This window comes from Macaca mulatta, chromosome 1 (genome assembly GCF_049350105.2).
Source record: "Macaca mulatta isolate MMU2019108-1 chromosome 1, T2T-MMU8v2.0, whole genome shotgun sequence".
NCBI classification, from domain to species: domain Eukaryota; kingdom Metazoa; phylum Chordata; class Mammalia; order Primates; family Cercopithecidae; genus Macaca; species Macaca mulatta.
The window spans coordinates 117030685-117045408 of NC_133406.1; the positions used below are offsets into that span (position 1 = coordinate 117030685).

Consider the following 14724-nt stretch of genomic DNA (forward strand, 5'->3'; position numbering starts at 1 on the left):
TCATAAGCATAAAAATGTAATCTTAGTGGACTTAGTAGACAAATTAAACATAGATCAGATATAGCTGAAGAAAGAATTACTAAACTGGAACACTGATCTGAAAAAATTATACAGAAGACAGCACAGAGAGATAGCAGATGGATAACAAAAATGAGAGATTAAGAGACCTGAAGAATAGATGAAGGTTTAACATATATCTCACAATAATTCCAGAAGGATAGACAACAGGAGATGAAAGAGAAGCAACATTCAAAGAAATAATGACTGTAAAATTTCCAGAAATTATGCCAAACATGAATTTTTCATACCAAGTAATACAGTATTCCATTGTTGTCTTACTTTTAAGTAAGTGAAAATTATCAACCTGAAATTCTAAACTTAGCTGAATGAAGACACTTTTAGACAAAGGCATCAAAATGAACAATAGCTGAAAAAATATTAAAGTTTTTTTTTTGTTTTTAGACAGGATTTCATTCAGATAGGCTAGGGGGCGGTGACACGACCATGGCTCGCTGCAGCCTCAATCTCCCACACTTGTGATCTTCCCACCTCAGCCTCCCAAGTAGCTGGGACCATAGACACATGCTACCATGCCCAACAGATTTTTGTGTTTTTTTGTAGAGACAAAATTTTACCATGTTGCCCAGGCTAACTCCTCGAACTCCTCTTGCATTCCTGGGCTCAAGCAATCTGCCTGCCTTGGCCTCCCAAAGTGCTGGGATTATAGGTGTGAGCCACTATGCCTAGTCCATGCCCAGCTAATTTTTACGGTTTTTTTTTGTAGAAACAGGGTCACTCTATATTGCTCAGGTTGGTCTTAAACTTCTGAGCTCAAGTGATCCTCCTGCCACGGCCTCCTAAACTACTGGCCAATATAGAATATATTATTCTATATATATATAGAATGGTGTCTTGCTCTGTTGCCCAGGCTGGAGTGCAGTGGCTCGATCTTGGCTCACTGCAGCCTCCACCTCCCTGGTTCAAGCGATTCTCCAGCCTCCTGAGTAGCTGGGATTACAGGCATGTGCCACCACCCCTGGCTAATTTTTGTATTTTTCAGTAGAGATGGGATTTCACCATGTTGGCCAGGCTGGTCGCGAATTCCTGACCTCAAGTGATCTGCCCGCCTCGGCCTCCCAAAGTGCTGGGAGTACAGGCATGGGATTCAGGCAAGAATGTTCTTTAGTAAGAAAATTGGATTGAAGAAAGAGCCAGGAGGAAAGAAACAAAGTGGAGGGGGAAAAGGGGGCAAATATGTGGGTAAATATAAATAAACATTAACTACTGAAAATAATGATTAATTTGGGAATTTAAAAAGGTAAAACCAAAACACTGGACAATGATAGTATACAAATTGGGAGGAAGTTGATTACAGTTAAAACACTAAGATTCTTATATTATTTGTGAGAAAGGCAGAAATAGATTAAATCTAGTCTTTATTTCTTCTTTTTTTTTTTTTCTTTGAGACAGACTCTTGCTCTGTCACCCAGGCTGGAGTGCAGTGGCATGATCTCGGCTCACCTCTACCTCCCAGGTTAAAGCATTCTCCTGCCTCAGCCTCCTGAATAGCTGAGACTACAGGCGCCTGCCACCGCGCCTGGCTAATTTTTGTATTTTTAGTAGAGACGGGGTTTCAACATGTTGGCCAGGCTTGTCTCAAACTCCTGACCTCATATGATCCACCCACCTTGGCCTCCCAAAGTGCTGGGATTACGGGTATGAGCCACCGTGCCCAGCCTATTTCTTCTTTTATTAAAAAAATATCTTTTAAGAACAGGTAAAACTAATCTACAGTGACAGAAGTCATAATATGAATACTTTGCAGGGATCTGTGACGAGGGAGCATGAGGAATAAGAAAGGCTGTGGGGGGTGCTGGTAATGTGCTATTTCTTGATCATTACACTCAGTGGTCGTTTAATAGATATATTTACTTTGCAATGTTTTAATGAGCTGTTTTATCATTTATATACTTTTCTGTACATAATGAAATGCCTGTGTATAAGTGTATGTATATAGTACCATAGAAAGATATTTAGTCTTTGTCCCCATTCTTGGCACAGAGCTCCTAATTCCCTAAGAATTTTCTGAGTACTGAGGGTGACAGGATTGTCTTTTGTTTCAATGAGATTACTCTTGGTGGGCCTCTAGGTAGCTTCATGATGAGGGCTAGTTGCCTGAAAGGCCAAGCCTTTATAAGAAACTTTGAATTTTCAGCCTCACGCCTGAACCTCCAGGGCCGGGGAAACAGCTGGAGCCTGAATCAATCACTAGGGGCTAATGATTTAATCAAGCATGCCCACATAACGAAACCTCCATAAAAACCCCTACCCAATAGTGTTCGAAGAGTTTGTGGGTTGGTGAACATATCAAGGTGCTGGGGTGGGGTGGGTGTTCCTGGAGCAGGCATGGAGACTCCACACCCCATCCCTATACCTTGCCCTATGCATCTCTTCCATTTGACTGTTCCTGAGTTGTATCCTTTATAATAACTGGCAAATGTAGTTAAGTGTTTTCCTGAGTTGTGTGAACTGTTCTAGTAAATTATCAAACCTGAGAAAGGGGTCATGGGAACCCCTGATTTACAACCAGTCACTCAGGTGGTCTGGGACTTGTGACTGGCATCTGAAGTAGGGGTGGTCTTGTGGGGTTAAGCCCTTTTAACTTCGAGATGAGATGCTAACTCTAGGTAGATCGTGTCAGAATTGAATCAAATTGTTAGATATCCAGTTAGTGTCTGGAAAATTGGAAAAATGGTGGTGGGAAAGACCTGGTGTATTTGGTGTCAAGAAGAAAAAAGCCCCTCACTGTAATATTTCTGTAGAAGTTATAAAAGGAAACCCTACAGCACTGTTTACACAAAACTAAAATTCTGATAGACTGTAAAGATATCATGTTAAATATGAATCCTAAAAATAATTTTTAAAATGCATGTTAGTATTTATATAATCTTGGGTAGGAAAGAACCTTCCAGGCATGACACCAAAGGCAGAAATCACAGGTAGCTGTGACAATATAAAATTAAAATAATAACAACAAAACTTTTATACAACAAAACACTGTGAATAATATAAAAAAATATATAGAGGAAAAAGATTTGCAAAATATATACTAGACAAATGGCCAATAACCTTAATTATATACATAGAATTTAAAAAATTATTATTATTATTTTTTAATTATACTTTAAGTTCTAGGGTACATGTGCACAATGTGCAGGTTTGTTACATATGTATACATGTGCCATGTTGGTGTGCTGCACCCATTAACTCGTCATTTACATTAGGTATATCTCTTAATGCTATCCCTTCCGCCTCCCACCACCCTACGACAGGCTCCGGTGTGTGATGTTCCCTACCCTGTGTGCAAGTATTCTCATTGTTCAATTCCTACCTATGAGTGAGAACATGTGGTGTTTGGTTTTCTGTCCTTGCGATAGTTTGCTCAGAATGATGGTTTCCAGCTTCATCCATGTCCCTACAAAGGACATGAACTCATCCTTTTTTATGGCTGCATAGTATTCCATAGTGTAGATGTGCCACATTAAAAAAAATTATTAAGAAAAAAAAAGGAATACTCCAATTGTGCAATGGGCACAGAATATGAACTAGCAATTCACAAAAGAAATATATAAATGGCCAGTGAGTTCTGGACACTAACAAAGAGGTTAGTAATTGGCCCAAGTTCACAAAAATAGTATGAGGGAAATCAGGATTCAAACCCAAGAAATCTTATCCAATAAATATTTGTTTAATGAACGAATGATTATATATTCAACACTAGAAGATGTTTACATCAGACTGCAAAATGAAAGTTAAAAGGCAGAATGTATGATGAGATCCCTTTCTGCCCACACAGTCACACAAACATCTATACAGGCTTAGAAAAAAGGCCTGAAAACACTAAAATGTAACAAGTGGTTAGATTATGGAAACTTTGTACTTTGTACTTTCTGAATTAAAAAAATTCAGAATATGCATATATTACTTCCATAATAAAAGAGAAAAGTTACATTAAAAACCAAATAATCCTACAAAATAAAAAAGTATATAAATACTTTTAATGACTCCAAATTATCTATGCATACATGGCTCAGCATAGATCGCTCAGGGTCACCAATCTTTAGATTCAACAATCATGTCATGGTTCTCCAGTCTTTTCCTCTTCTACCTTTAGCTGCCAAATTAATCTTCCTTAAACACTGTGGCTTTCTTGTAATCACTGCTTTCAATAATTCCCCATTTTCTATGTAAAAAAGTATAAATTCCCAAGCCTGGCACTCAAGGCCTTCCACAATGATGGCATTCAATCATCTTTTCACTTTATTACACACATTCCAGCTAGTTGACTATTTGCTGTTCTTTGTGTATGTATGTTGCCTACAGCTTTTTTTTTTTTTTTTTTTTTTTTTGAGACGGAGTCTCGCTCTGTCGCCCAGGCTGGAGTGCAGTGGCCGGATCTCAGCTCACTGCAAGCTCCGCCTCCTGGGTTCACGCCATTCTCCTGCCTCAGCCTCCCGAGTAGCTGGGACTACAGGCGCCTGCCACCTCGCCCGGCTAGTTTTTTGTTTTTTTTTAGTAGAGACGGGGTTTCACCGTGTTAGCCAGGATGGTCTCGATCTCCTGACCTCGTGATCCGCCCGTCTCCGCCTCCCAAAGTGCTGGGATTACAGGCTTGAGCCATCTCGCCCGTTGCCTACAGCTTTTATAACTTGTTCATGTGGTTAACTGAACCTAGAATGTGCTCTCCCTCCATATGTCCTTTTCACCCAAGGCTCAGCTAATATACTATCTTCTATGTGAAACATTTGCTAATTTCCCTTAGTCACTCTGAGATTCCTTGGCCCTTTCATCTGCCTCTCTGGGCACGTTATTTTCTTATTTTTAAATCTTTCCTAATAGACAATAACTTGAGGTAGGATCTTTAGATTATTCATCTTTGCATTCTTACTGAATACTTGCTAAGTGAATAAAGTTAATCAACCAAATAGAAAAACTCCCAGACTTCAATACCATTAAGAAAGTCTAAGCTGTGGCTATTAGGTTTCTCCTTCTTTAAAAAAAAACAAAAAAAAACAATTTTTAATTTTTCCCCCTTCCTTATGAAGTAGGTCCAAGGGTTTCTCCTTTTTTGAACACACAGGAAATACAAATTGTTAACAGTGTAAGATGGTTCTTACTTTCTAGGTCTTTGACCAAATAAAGAGATTTATGAACTTAATGAACTTAACTACTATAGATCCTTTGTTTCACAAATTCTTAAATTATTCTGGAGCTGCAAACACCAGAGAATTTCAGTCTACAGCAGTTTGGTTAGTATTGACCAAATTTTTCCAACATAAAGGGAATTTAAGCTTTATCCTCTGGGAAGGAGGACACAGCTGTAGAATGAATGTTCTCCTTTACCTTTTCGTGTTGTGCACCGTGGTGCCTCCCAGGACAATCCTCACTCCAGGAGTGGTGCGGTTCAAGTTATAAACTGTTAGAGCCTCTTCATAGGTGGCTCCTCCAATTACAAACACAATGATATCCTGAGGTCTGCAATAATGAAGAATGAGATAATATCACAGCATAAGAAAAAAAAAAAAAGGACTGTGACTTATATACACAGAGTTTTAATTTCTAAACCTTTTTTTTTTGGTGGAGGAAGCAGAATTAAAGCAGAATAGAATAAAAGGTTTAAAAAAAGTTTTAATTATCTGAAATTGGCAGGAAACAGAGCAGGAAATGCTGAATAGTGATTTGCTTTCTGTTTATGAGCGGATGTCTTATAATTTCTGTGCTGTGGATTTCAGAATAGCACAATAGTGTTTGCTGGAACCAAATGTAGAAATATTCTTTTATATTCAAGAGGGTGCAGAGTGCCTTACTGTCACATGATATCAATACAGCAGTATTTTATGTTTGTATGCTTGTATTAATACTACACATCTCCTTTCATGTATAAGCCTTTTGTCAAATACTTAGTACAGTGCTATTACAATGGCCTCTGTCCAAGGACCTCAAAACATTTTTGAAAGAACTGGCATATTCGCATGTCCCCAAAACATGGGAACTAGAAACATTTAGTATTTTGAGTATAAAAAAAAGAATGGGACACATAAATTAATGGTGCTTCTAGGAACTCCATCTTTTCTTGAAATATTTTTTCTGAATCCTTTGATAAACCAAGAAAAAGAAATCAAAAAAAACCATGAGTGTAGCTGATACTGGACATGTGAACACAGCTCAGTCACTAGCTTTACTTGAGTAGCACTGTGTTGTTTTACTGTTTCCTGTTTCAATCCTTATCAAAATGGCTTCATAGCAAAATGAATGTTCCTCCTATCAGCTCCTTCTGTAGATATCACCAAGAAGGAGATCAAATTATTTTCAAAATCACTAATGTTTGTCCTGTTTTTTTCTCATGCTATCAAAAGAAGATAAAATTAATCCTACTAGGCAAATAATTTTGTTAAATCACTCATTGGACACTAAAACTACATCAAGCAGAAGCATCCATTTTGAATGTTATTGCACAAAACTAACCAGAAACATCTTTAATCAAGGAATATACATGCTTGTGTATAAATCTTGAAAAAAACCCTAACCCTACATTTCCTTCCTGCTTGTCTCTCTCTCTCTTTCTAAAATACCTTGAAGGAATTAACTAAGAGAGTATTTGTTCTTGTGGGACTTCACTGAAACAGAATCAGCTATTGTGGCTATTTTTAAATGTTCAGATAGTCTCTAAATTGCAGAGATTCCCCAGTAAAAGTTATACAAGCCCAGGCACGGTGGCTCATGCCTGTATGCATTTTGGGAGGCCAAGGTGGGTGGATCATTTGGCGTCAGGAGTTCGAGACCAGCCTGGCCAACATGGTGAAACCATCTCTATTAGAAATACAAAATTAGCCGGGTGTAGTGGCAGGTGCCTGTAATCCCAGCTACTCGGGAGGCTGAGGCAGGAGAACTGCTTGAATCTGGGAGGTGAAGGTTGCAGTGAGCCAAGATCGTGCCACCATACTCCAGCCTGGGCAACAGAGTGAGATTCCATATTCAAAAACAAACAAACAAACACACCCCAAAAAAACCTCCCTCCATAAAACAGTTATACAAGCTACCAATGATGAAGAGGTTGTTATGGTAAAGTGTCAATTATGATAAGGGTCCCCAAACCCAGGCTGAGGACCAATACCAGTCCGTGGTCTGTTAGGAACTTGTGGGGGCACAGCAGGAGGTGAGCAGCGGGTATTCAGGCCTGAGCTCTGCCTGCTCTTAGATCAGTGGAGGCATTAGATTCTCATAGGAGTGCAAATCCTACTGTGAACTACGCATGGGAGGGATCTAGGTTGCGAGCTCCTTATGAAACTATTGCCTGATGATAGGTGAGGTAGAACAGTTTTATATTACTTGACTTGTCAGCAACATATGACTGAGGTGATCACTTGCTCCTCCTGGATACACCTTCTTCAATTGGTTTCCAGAAAATTTCATACTTGATTTTTTCCCTTGCTACTTTTCAGTATCCTTTGATGGTCCCACTTCATCTCTGTGCCCTCTTAATGGTGGAATACTCAGAGCCCAGACATCGGTCCTCCTTTCTTCTTAACCTAAACTCATTCCCTCCATCTGCTCCATTTAGTATAGTGGCCACTTGTCACTTATGGCTATTTAAATTTAAATTAACCAAAATAAAATTAAATATTTAATTCCCCAGTAGCACTAGACACATTTCAAGTGCTCAACAGCCACACTGACAAGTGGTTACATTACTAATTACCAGAGAAACAGCACATTTCCTTCCCTTGATAAGCACACCCAGATTTTTGGTTGTAAATACATCTATCTGCTGATGGCTCCCAAATCTCCATCTCCAGCCCAGACCTTTCTTCTAAACTCCAGACTTAAATATGTCTACTTGGCATTTCCATTTGGATGTTTAATTATTTCTCAACTCAACATGTTTTAAATCCCCAATCTTCCCTAAGCCTGTTCTACCTATAGCTTTCCCTATCTTACTTGATGGTCACTTTAGCCTTCTAGTTGCTTGGGCCAAAAACTTTGGACTCATCCTAACTCTTCCTTTGGGGCAGAAGTGAAGTTGGGGACATAGTGAGAGAAAGAGGGAGAAGCATAAGCCAGCTCACAGAAGACCTCAAATCTCACAGGTCATGGGGGAATCACTGAAAGGTTTTCACAGGTTATCAGGATCAAATTTGCTTTTTGAGATGGAGTCTCTCTCTGCCACCCAGGCTGGAGTGCAGTGGTGCAATCTTAGTTCACTGCAACCCCCGCCTCCTGGGTTCAAGCGATTCTCCTGCCTCAGCCTCCCAAGTAGCTGGGAATACAGGCACGTGCCACCACGCCAGACTAATTTTTGTAGTTTTTAGTAGAGACAGGATTACACCATGTTGGCCAGGCTGGGGATCTTGAACTCCTGACCTCAGGTGATCCGCCCACCTTGGCCTCCCAAAGTGCTAGGATTACAGGTGTGAGCCACCGTGCCCAGCCAAATTTGCTTTTTTGAAGGATAGTTTTGGCAGCCGTGCAAGAATGAATTGGGTGTAACTGTTGGGAAAAGTTGGAGAATAAAAGGTTAGTGTGAGACTTCTGGGAAGATATGATGAAACCTAGAACTAAAGACATCCTAGAAAGGGTAAAGAGGAGGTAGTGGATGTCCAGTCACAAAAAATACATATTCTTCAGTATTTGGTCAATGACTGAATGTGGAGGATAGGGGTAAAGGGGGAGTCCATAACTGTTTTCTGGTTTTGGTAACTAGGTGTAGTGGTTTAGATTTGAGAAAAAGGACATTTACTGAGCATAAGACACAAACACGTTGTGTTTCAGATACCTGTGGAATATTTTAATGGAGATGCCCACTAGACATCTGCATATTCAGGTCTAGTGCTTTCCCTGAATATGTGGTAGCTAAAGCCATGGGAATAGATGAGTTTTATCTAGGGAGATCATGTAGAATGAGAAGAGAACCAAAAGACAGATTTTTTTGGTGAGTCCCTAACAACTACAATACAAGTAAAAAGAGGAGCCAGCATTAGCAACTGAGAAGGACATTTTCAGAAAGGTAGGAGGAGAACCAGAAGGGAAAGGTTGAGGGCCAACTGAGTCTTAAGAAGAAAAGAATGGTTAATAGTGTGAAATGATGCAGTGGGGAAAGTAAGGTGAAAATTGAGAGTCCCCTGGATTTACTAATGTGATTTTGCAAGAAATGTTTTAGTGTGTTGTAGTGGAGTAAGAGTTGACAAACAGAAGACAGTAACTGTGGACTTCTTTATCCAAGAAACTTGGCTATGAAGGGAAGGACATAACTTACAGGAAAATCTAGGACTAAAGGCTTTAAATTTATTATTTAACAAAAGAAAATTAGTATGATTATAACCTGTGGAAAAGAAGTCGGCAGAGAAGAGGCTGAAAATAATGGGGTGATGGGGAGAAGAGAGCGAGAGCCAGAGCGAGAGAGCAAGAGAGAGAAAGAAAATAACAAAGGCTTCAGAAGAGCTGGTAGGAAGGTAAAACCAGAGTGGTGGCATCTGACTTTCTGACTGGTATAAGATGATATCTCAGTGTGGTTTTCATTTGCATTTCTCTGATGATCAGTAATGCTGAGCATTTTTTCAAGTGTTTTTTGGCCACTTGTAATTCTTTTGAGAAATGTCTTTCATGTCCTTTGCCCAGTTTTTAATGGGGTTGTTTTTTTTTTTTAATTAAGTTCCTTGTAGGATGTGGATATTAGTCCTTTGTTGGAGGCATTATTTGTAGGTTGTCTGTTTATTCTGTTGGTTATTTCTTTTGCTGTGCAGAAGCCCTTTAGTTTAATTAAGTCCTATTTGTCTACTTTTGTTTTTGTTGCATGTGCTTTAGGGATCTTTTTCATAAATTCTTTGCCTAGGCCAATGTCCAGAGATTTTTTTTCCTAGATTTTCATCTAGGACTTTTATAGTTTCAGGTCTTATATTTAGGCCTTTAATCTATCTTGAGTTAATTTTTGTATATGGTTAAGAGATAGGGGTCCAATTTCATTTTTCTGCATATGGCTGGCTAATTTTCCCAGCACAATTTATCGAATGGGGTGTCCCTCCTCCATTGTTTATTTTTGTCGACTTTATTGAAGATCAGTTGGTTGTAGGTATGTGGCTTTATTTCTGGGTTCTCTATTCTGTTCCATTGATCTATGTGTCTGTTTTTGTACCAGTACCATGCTTTTTTAGTTACTGTAGCCTTATAGTATAATTTGAAGTCAGGCAATGTCACTCTGGATTTGTTTTTTGCTTAAAGCACCTTGGCTATTCAGGCTTTCTTCTGGTTCCATATCAACTTTAGGATTCTAATTCTGTGAAGAATGATGTTGGTAATTTGATAGGAATTGTGTTGAATCTGTAGATTGCACTGGGTAATATGATCATTTTAATATTGATTCTTCCAATCCATGAGCATGGGATGTTTTTCCATTTGTTTGTGTCATCTATGATTTCTTTCATCAATGTTAAGTACTCCTTGTAGAGGTCTTTCACCTCCTTGGTTAAATATATTCCTAAGTATTTTGTGTATGTGTCTATTGTAAATGGGACTGCGCTCTTACTTTGATTCTCGGCTTGAATGTTACTGGTGCATAAAAATGTTACTCATTTTTGTATGTTGATTTTGTATCCAGAGACTTTAATGAAGTCACTTATCAAGTCTAGGGATCTTCTAGAGGGATCTTTAGGGTTTTTAAGTATATAATCGTACTGAATGTGAACAGGGATAATTTGACTTCCTCTTTTCCAATTTGGATGTCTTACCTTTCTATTGCCTGACTGCTCTAGGTAGGGCTTTTAGTATGTTGAATAGGACCAGTGAGAGTGGACATCCTCATCTTGTTCCAGTTCTTAGGGAAAATGCTTCCAACTTTTCCCCATTCAGTATGATGTTAGCTGTGGGTTTGTCATATATGGCTCTTACTATTTTGGTTTATTAAAAAGTCAAAAAACAACAGACGTTGGCATGGATGCGGAGAAAAGGGAATGCTCATATACTGTTGGTGGGAATATAAATTTATATTCAACCTCTGTGGAAAACATTATAGAGCTAGCTCAAAGAACTAAAAATAGAACTAGCAATCAAGCTACAGGGAGGGGAGCAAATGCACAGGGTACGTCCTTGCTCATGTCCCCTCTTCCTCCTTAAAAACAACAACAAAAAAAGGCTGGGCCTGGTGGCTTATGCTTATAATCCCAGCACTGTGGGAGGCCAAGGCAGGTGGATCGCTTGAGCCAAGGAGCTCGAGATCCACTTGGGCAACATTGTGAGACCCCCAGCTCTGCAAAAAAAATTTTTAAAAATTAGTCCAGTTTGGTGGCATTCCCCTATAGTCTCAGCTACTTGGCGAGGCCGGGGGCAGGTAGATGGTGCTGAGATGTGAGGATCACTTGAGCCTGGGAAGTCGAGGTTGCAGTGAGCTGTGACTGTGCCACTGCACTCCATCCAGCCTAGGCAACAGAATGAGATGCTGTCTCAAGAAAGGAAAAACAAAAAACAAAAACAACTTACCATTCGACCCAGAAATCCCACTACTGGGTATCTACCCAAAGGAAAGGAAATCATTATATAAAAAAAGACACATGCACTCATGTTTATCCCAGCACTATATACAATAGCAAAGCTACGGAACCAACTTAAGTATCCACCAACAGTGGACTGGATAAAGAAAATGTGGTATATATACACCATGGAATACTAAGCAGGCATAAAAAAGAATGATATCATGTCCTTTGCAGGAACATGGATGGAGCAAGAGGCCATTATCCTAAGTGAAATAACTCTGAAGCAGAAAAATCAAATATAGCATGTTCTCACTTATAAATGGGAGTTAAACACGGCAGGTACACATGGACAAAAGGATGAAGAGAAGAGACTATGGAGGACTCCAAAAAAGGGGAGGGAGGAAAGAAGAAGACTGAAAAATTACCCAGATAGTTACAGACTATGTAAAAAGCAGGAAGATAAGAGGCAGTTAAAGTGTTCAGAAACAATAAAATACTCAAGGCTGAAAGGACATTATATTCACCAAAAAAATGAAAAATGTAGGAAAGTAATATATATATTTGCTCAAGATAAATTGCATAATGGATTACTCAAATAAATACATTTTATTTACTTAAGTAAATAAATGAATTGCACAGATTATTTTATTAAGAAGAAGGGAGGGAATCTTTCTCTTGCAGGGGTACAGTGACCATCTTGGTGACTAATGGGAAGAATCAGACAGTTAACACCTTTGTTTTGAGCTCCTGATCTGGTAAGTCAATTTAAAAAGCGGTTGAGCAGACAAATGAGAGCATCGTGGAAAACGATGTTGCTTCTCCATAGCTATCCTCTGACCATCACCTGCCTGGAGAATGTATCTGTCTCTCATGGAAAAGAAAGGCAAAAACTGGGAAGGAACAAATTCAAGTGGGTTTTAGCATAGCAAGAGAACACTGTCCTTCAGTCTGATCATTTCAGGGTGGCAGGGTATTTTTGTACTACTGGAGAGGAAAGAAAATGTCATGGGTGGTAAACTGTGGGTGTAGGTTATATAAATGTAAGGACAAAACCTAGATACAGGGATAGGCTCTTAGAGCTTGGCTCAATTGTATACCTCACAAAGATGACTATGTCACATTAGGTTATGAAAACATTAATAAATGTTTTCCTGAGCCTCCTCCTACTACTTATTCAAGCTGACTTAAGGAAGAACATCTATGAAAAACAATGTTTAAATACCCCTGACATTTTTCCTTTTCATTCCTTTTCCCAGTGAATTTTAAAAGTAGATGTTCTGATGAAGCCAATGGTAAAACATACAGCAAATCTTTTCCATATGATGGTTGAAGCTAAGTAGAATACACAAGTTCAATTCTTTGTATGCATCTTCCTGTGCTCTGTAATTCACCATAGCAACCAAAGCATTAATTAATGCAGACAGCAAACATTAGAAAACAGCAGCTAGCTCATGCTGTATAGAGATATACAAGGATAATCAAGGGTAATATCTTATTTTGTTAAAAAATTAAAAAATTAACATATAGGATTTCTGGAAATCATTATTTCTTTCAAAAACTTTTATCTTAAGTTTGGGGGTACATGTGAAAGTTTGTTACATAAGCACATGTCATGGCGGTTTGTCATACATATTATTACATCACCCAGTTATTAAACTCAGGACCCAATAGTTATCTTTTCTGTTCCTCTCCCTCCTTTCACCTTTCCTGCTCAAGTAGACCCCAGTGTCTGCTGTTTCCTTCTTTGTGTTCCTTAGTTCTTATCATTTAGCTCCAACTTGTAAGTGAGAACATGCAGTATTTGGTTTTCTCTTCCTGCGTTAGTTTGCTAAGGGTGATAGCCTCCAGCTCCATCCATGTTCCCACAAAAGGCATAATCTCATTTTTTTAATGGCTGCCTAATATTCCATGGTGTATATGCACATTTTCTTTATCCAGTCTGTCATTGGTGGGCATTTAGGTTGATTCCATGTCTTAGCTATTGTGCACAGTGCTGCAATGAACATTCGTGTGCAATGTCTTTTTTTTTTTTTGAGACAGAGTTTCGCTCAATGCCCAGGCTGGAATACAATGGTACAATCTTGGCTCACTGCAACCTCTGTCTCCCAGGTTCAAGCAGTTCTCCTGCCTCAGCCTCCCAAGCAGCTAAGATTACAGGCCTGCACCACTATGCCCCCGCTAATTCTGTATTTTTAGTAGAGACGAGGTTTCATTACGTTGGTCAGGCTGGTCTTAAACTCCTGACCTCAGGTGATCCACCCACTTTGGCCTCCCAAAGTGCTGAGATTACAGGCATGAGCCACCCCACCTGGCCATGCATGTGTCTTTTTTTTTTTTTTGAGAGGAAGTCTCACTCTGTCACCTAGGCTGGAGTGCAGTGGAGTGATCTTGGCTCATCACAATCTCCGCCTCCCGGGTTCAAGTAATTCTGCTGCCTCAGCCTCCCAAGTAGCTGGGATTACAGGCAGCTGCCATCATGCCTGGCTAATTGTTTTTATTTTTAGTAGAGACCAGGTTTCACCATGTTGGCCAGGCTGGTTTCGAACTACTGACCTCAGGTGATCCACCTGCCTCAGCCTCCCAAAGTGCTGGGATTACAGGCGTGAGTCACCACATCCAGCTGCATGTGTCTTTATGGTAGAATTTGAGTTATATTCCTCTGGTATATACCCAGTAATGGGATTGCTGGGTCAAATGGTAGTTGTGTTTTTAAATCTTTGAGGAACTGCCATACTGCTTTCCACAATGGTTGAACTAATTTACACACCCACCAACAGGGTATAAGGGTTCTCTTTTCTCTGCAACCTCGCCAGGATCTGTTATTTTTGACTTTCTTTTTTTTTTTTCCCCGAGGTAGAGTCTTGCTCTGTCGCCCAGAGCTGGAGTGAAATGGTGTAATCTCGGCTCACTGCAACCTCCGCTTCCCAGGTTCAAGCCATTCTCCTGCCTCAGCCTCCCGAGTAGCTGGGATTACAGGCACACGCCACCAGGCCTGGCTAATTTTTGTACTTTTAGTAGAGAAGAGGTTTCACCATGTTGCCCGGGCTGGTCTCGAACTCCTGACCTTGTGATCCGCCCACCTTGGCCTCCCAAATTGCTGGGATTACAGGCATGCTCCACCACACCCAGCCTATTTTTTGACTTTTTAATGACAGCCATTCTGACTGGTGTGAGATGGTATCTCACCATGGTTTTGATTTGC

General features: G+C 39.7%; 2 protein-coding genes and 1 long non-coding RNA gene across 8 annotated transcripts in view; 1 reads left to right on the forward strand and 2 right to left on the reverse strand.

Annotated features, from left to right (window-relative positions):
• The window catches only part of PLEKHO1 (pleckstrin homology domain containing O1), a 154518-nt gene that overhangs the window by 44610 nt on the left and 95184 nt on the right, over window positions 1-14724 (reverse strand). The gene's annotated exons all lie outside the window — the stretch shown is intronic.
• Window positions 1-14724, reverse strand: part of VPS45 (vacuolar protein sorting 45 homolog) — an 81383-nt gene that overhangs the window by 29476 nt on the left and 37183 nt on the right. For all 5 annotated transcript variants that reach the window (XR_013398705.1, XM_077948649.1, XM_077948656.1 and 2 more), the window contains one exon: window positions 5404-5535. Coding sequence is in view for 4 of the 5 variants with exons in the window: in XM_077948649.1 (XP_077804775.1) it covers window positions 5404-5535 (132 nt within the window). In the remaining variant the exon portion in view is untranslated. The remainder of the gene's footprint in view (window positions 1-5403; window positions 5536-14724) is intronic.
• LOC144331551 (uncharacterized) lies at window positions 909-13627 on the forward strand. 2 transcript variants are annotated; one of them, XR_013398832.1, is made up of 3 exons: window positions 909-1004; window positions 8306-11694; window positions 13483-13627. It is a non-coding gene; the product is annotated as an uncharacterized LOC144331551 (long non-coding RNA). The 2 variants fall into 2 exon arrangements; XR_013398831.1 differs by lacking the exon at window positions 909-1004 and having other exon boundaries at window positions 8200-11694.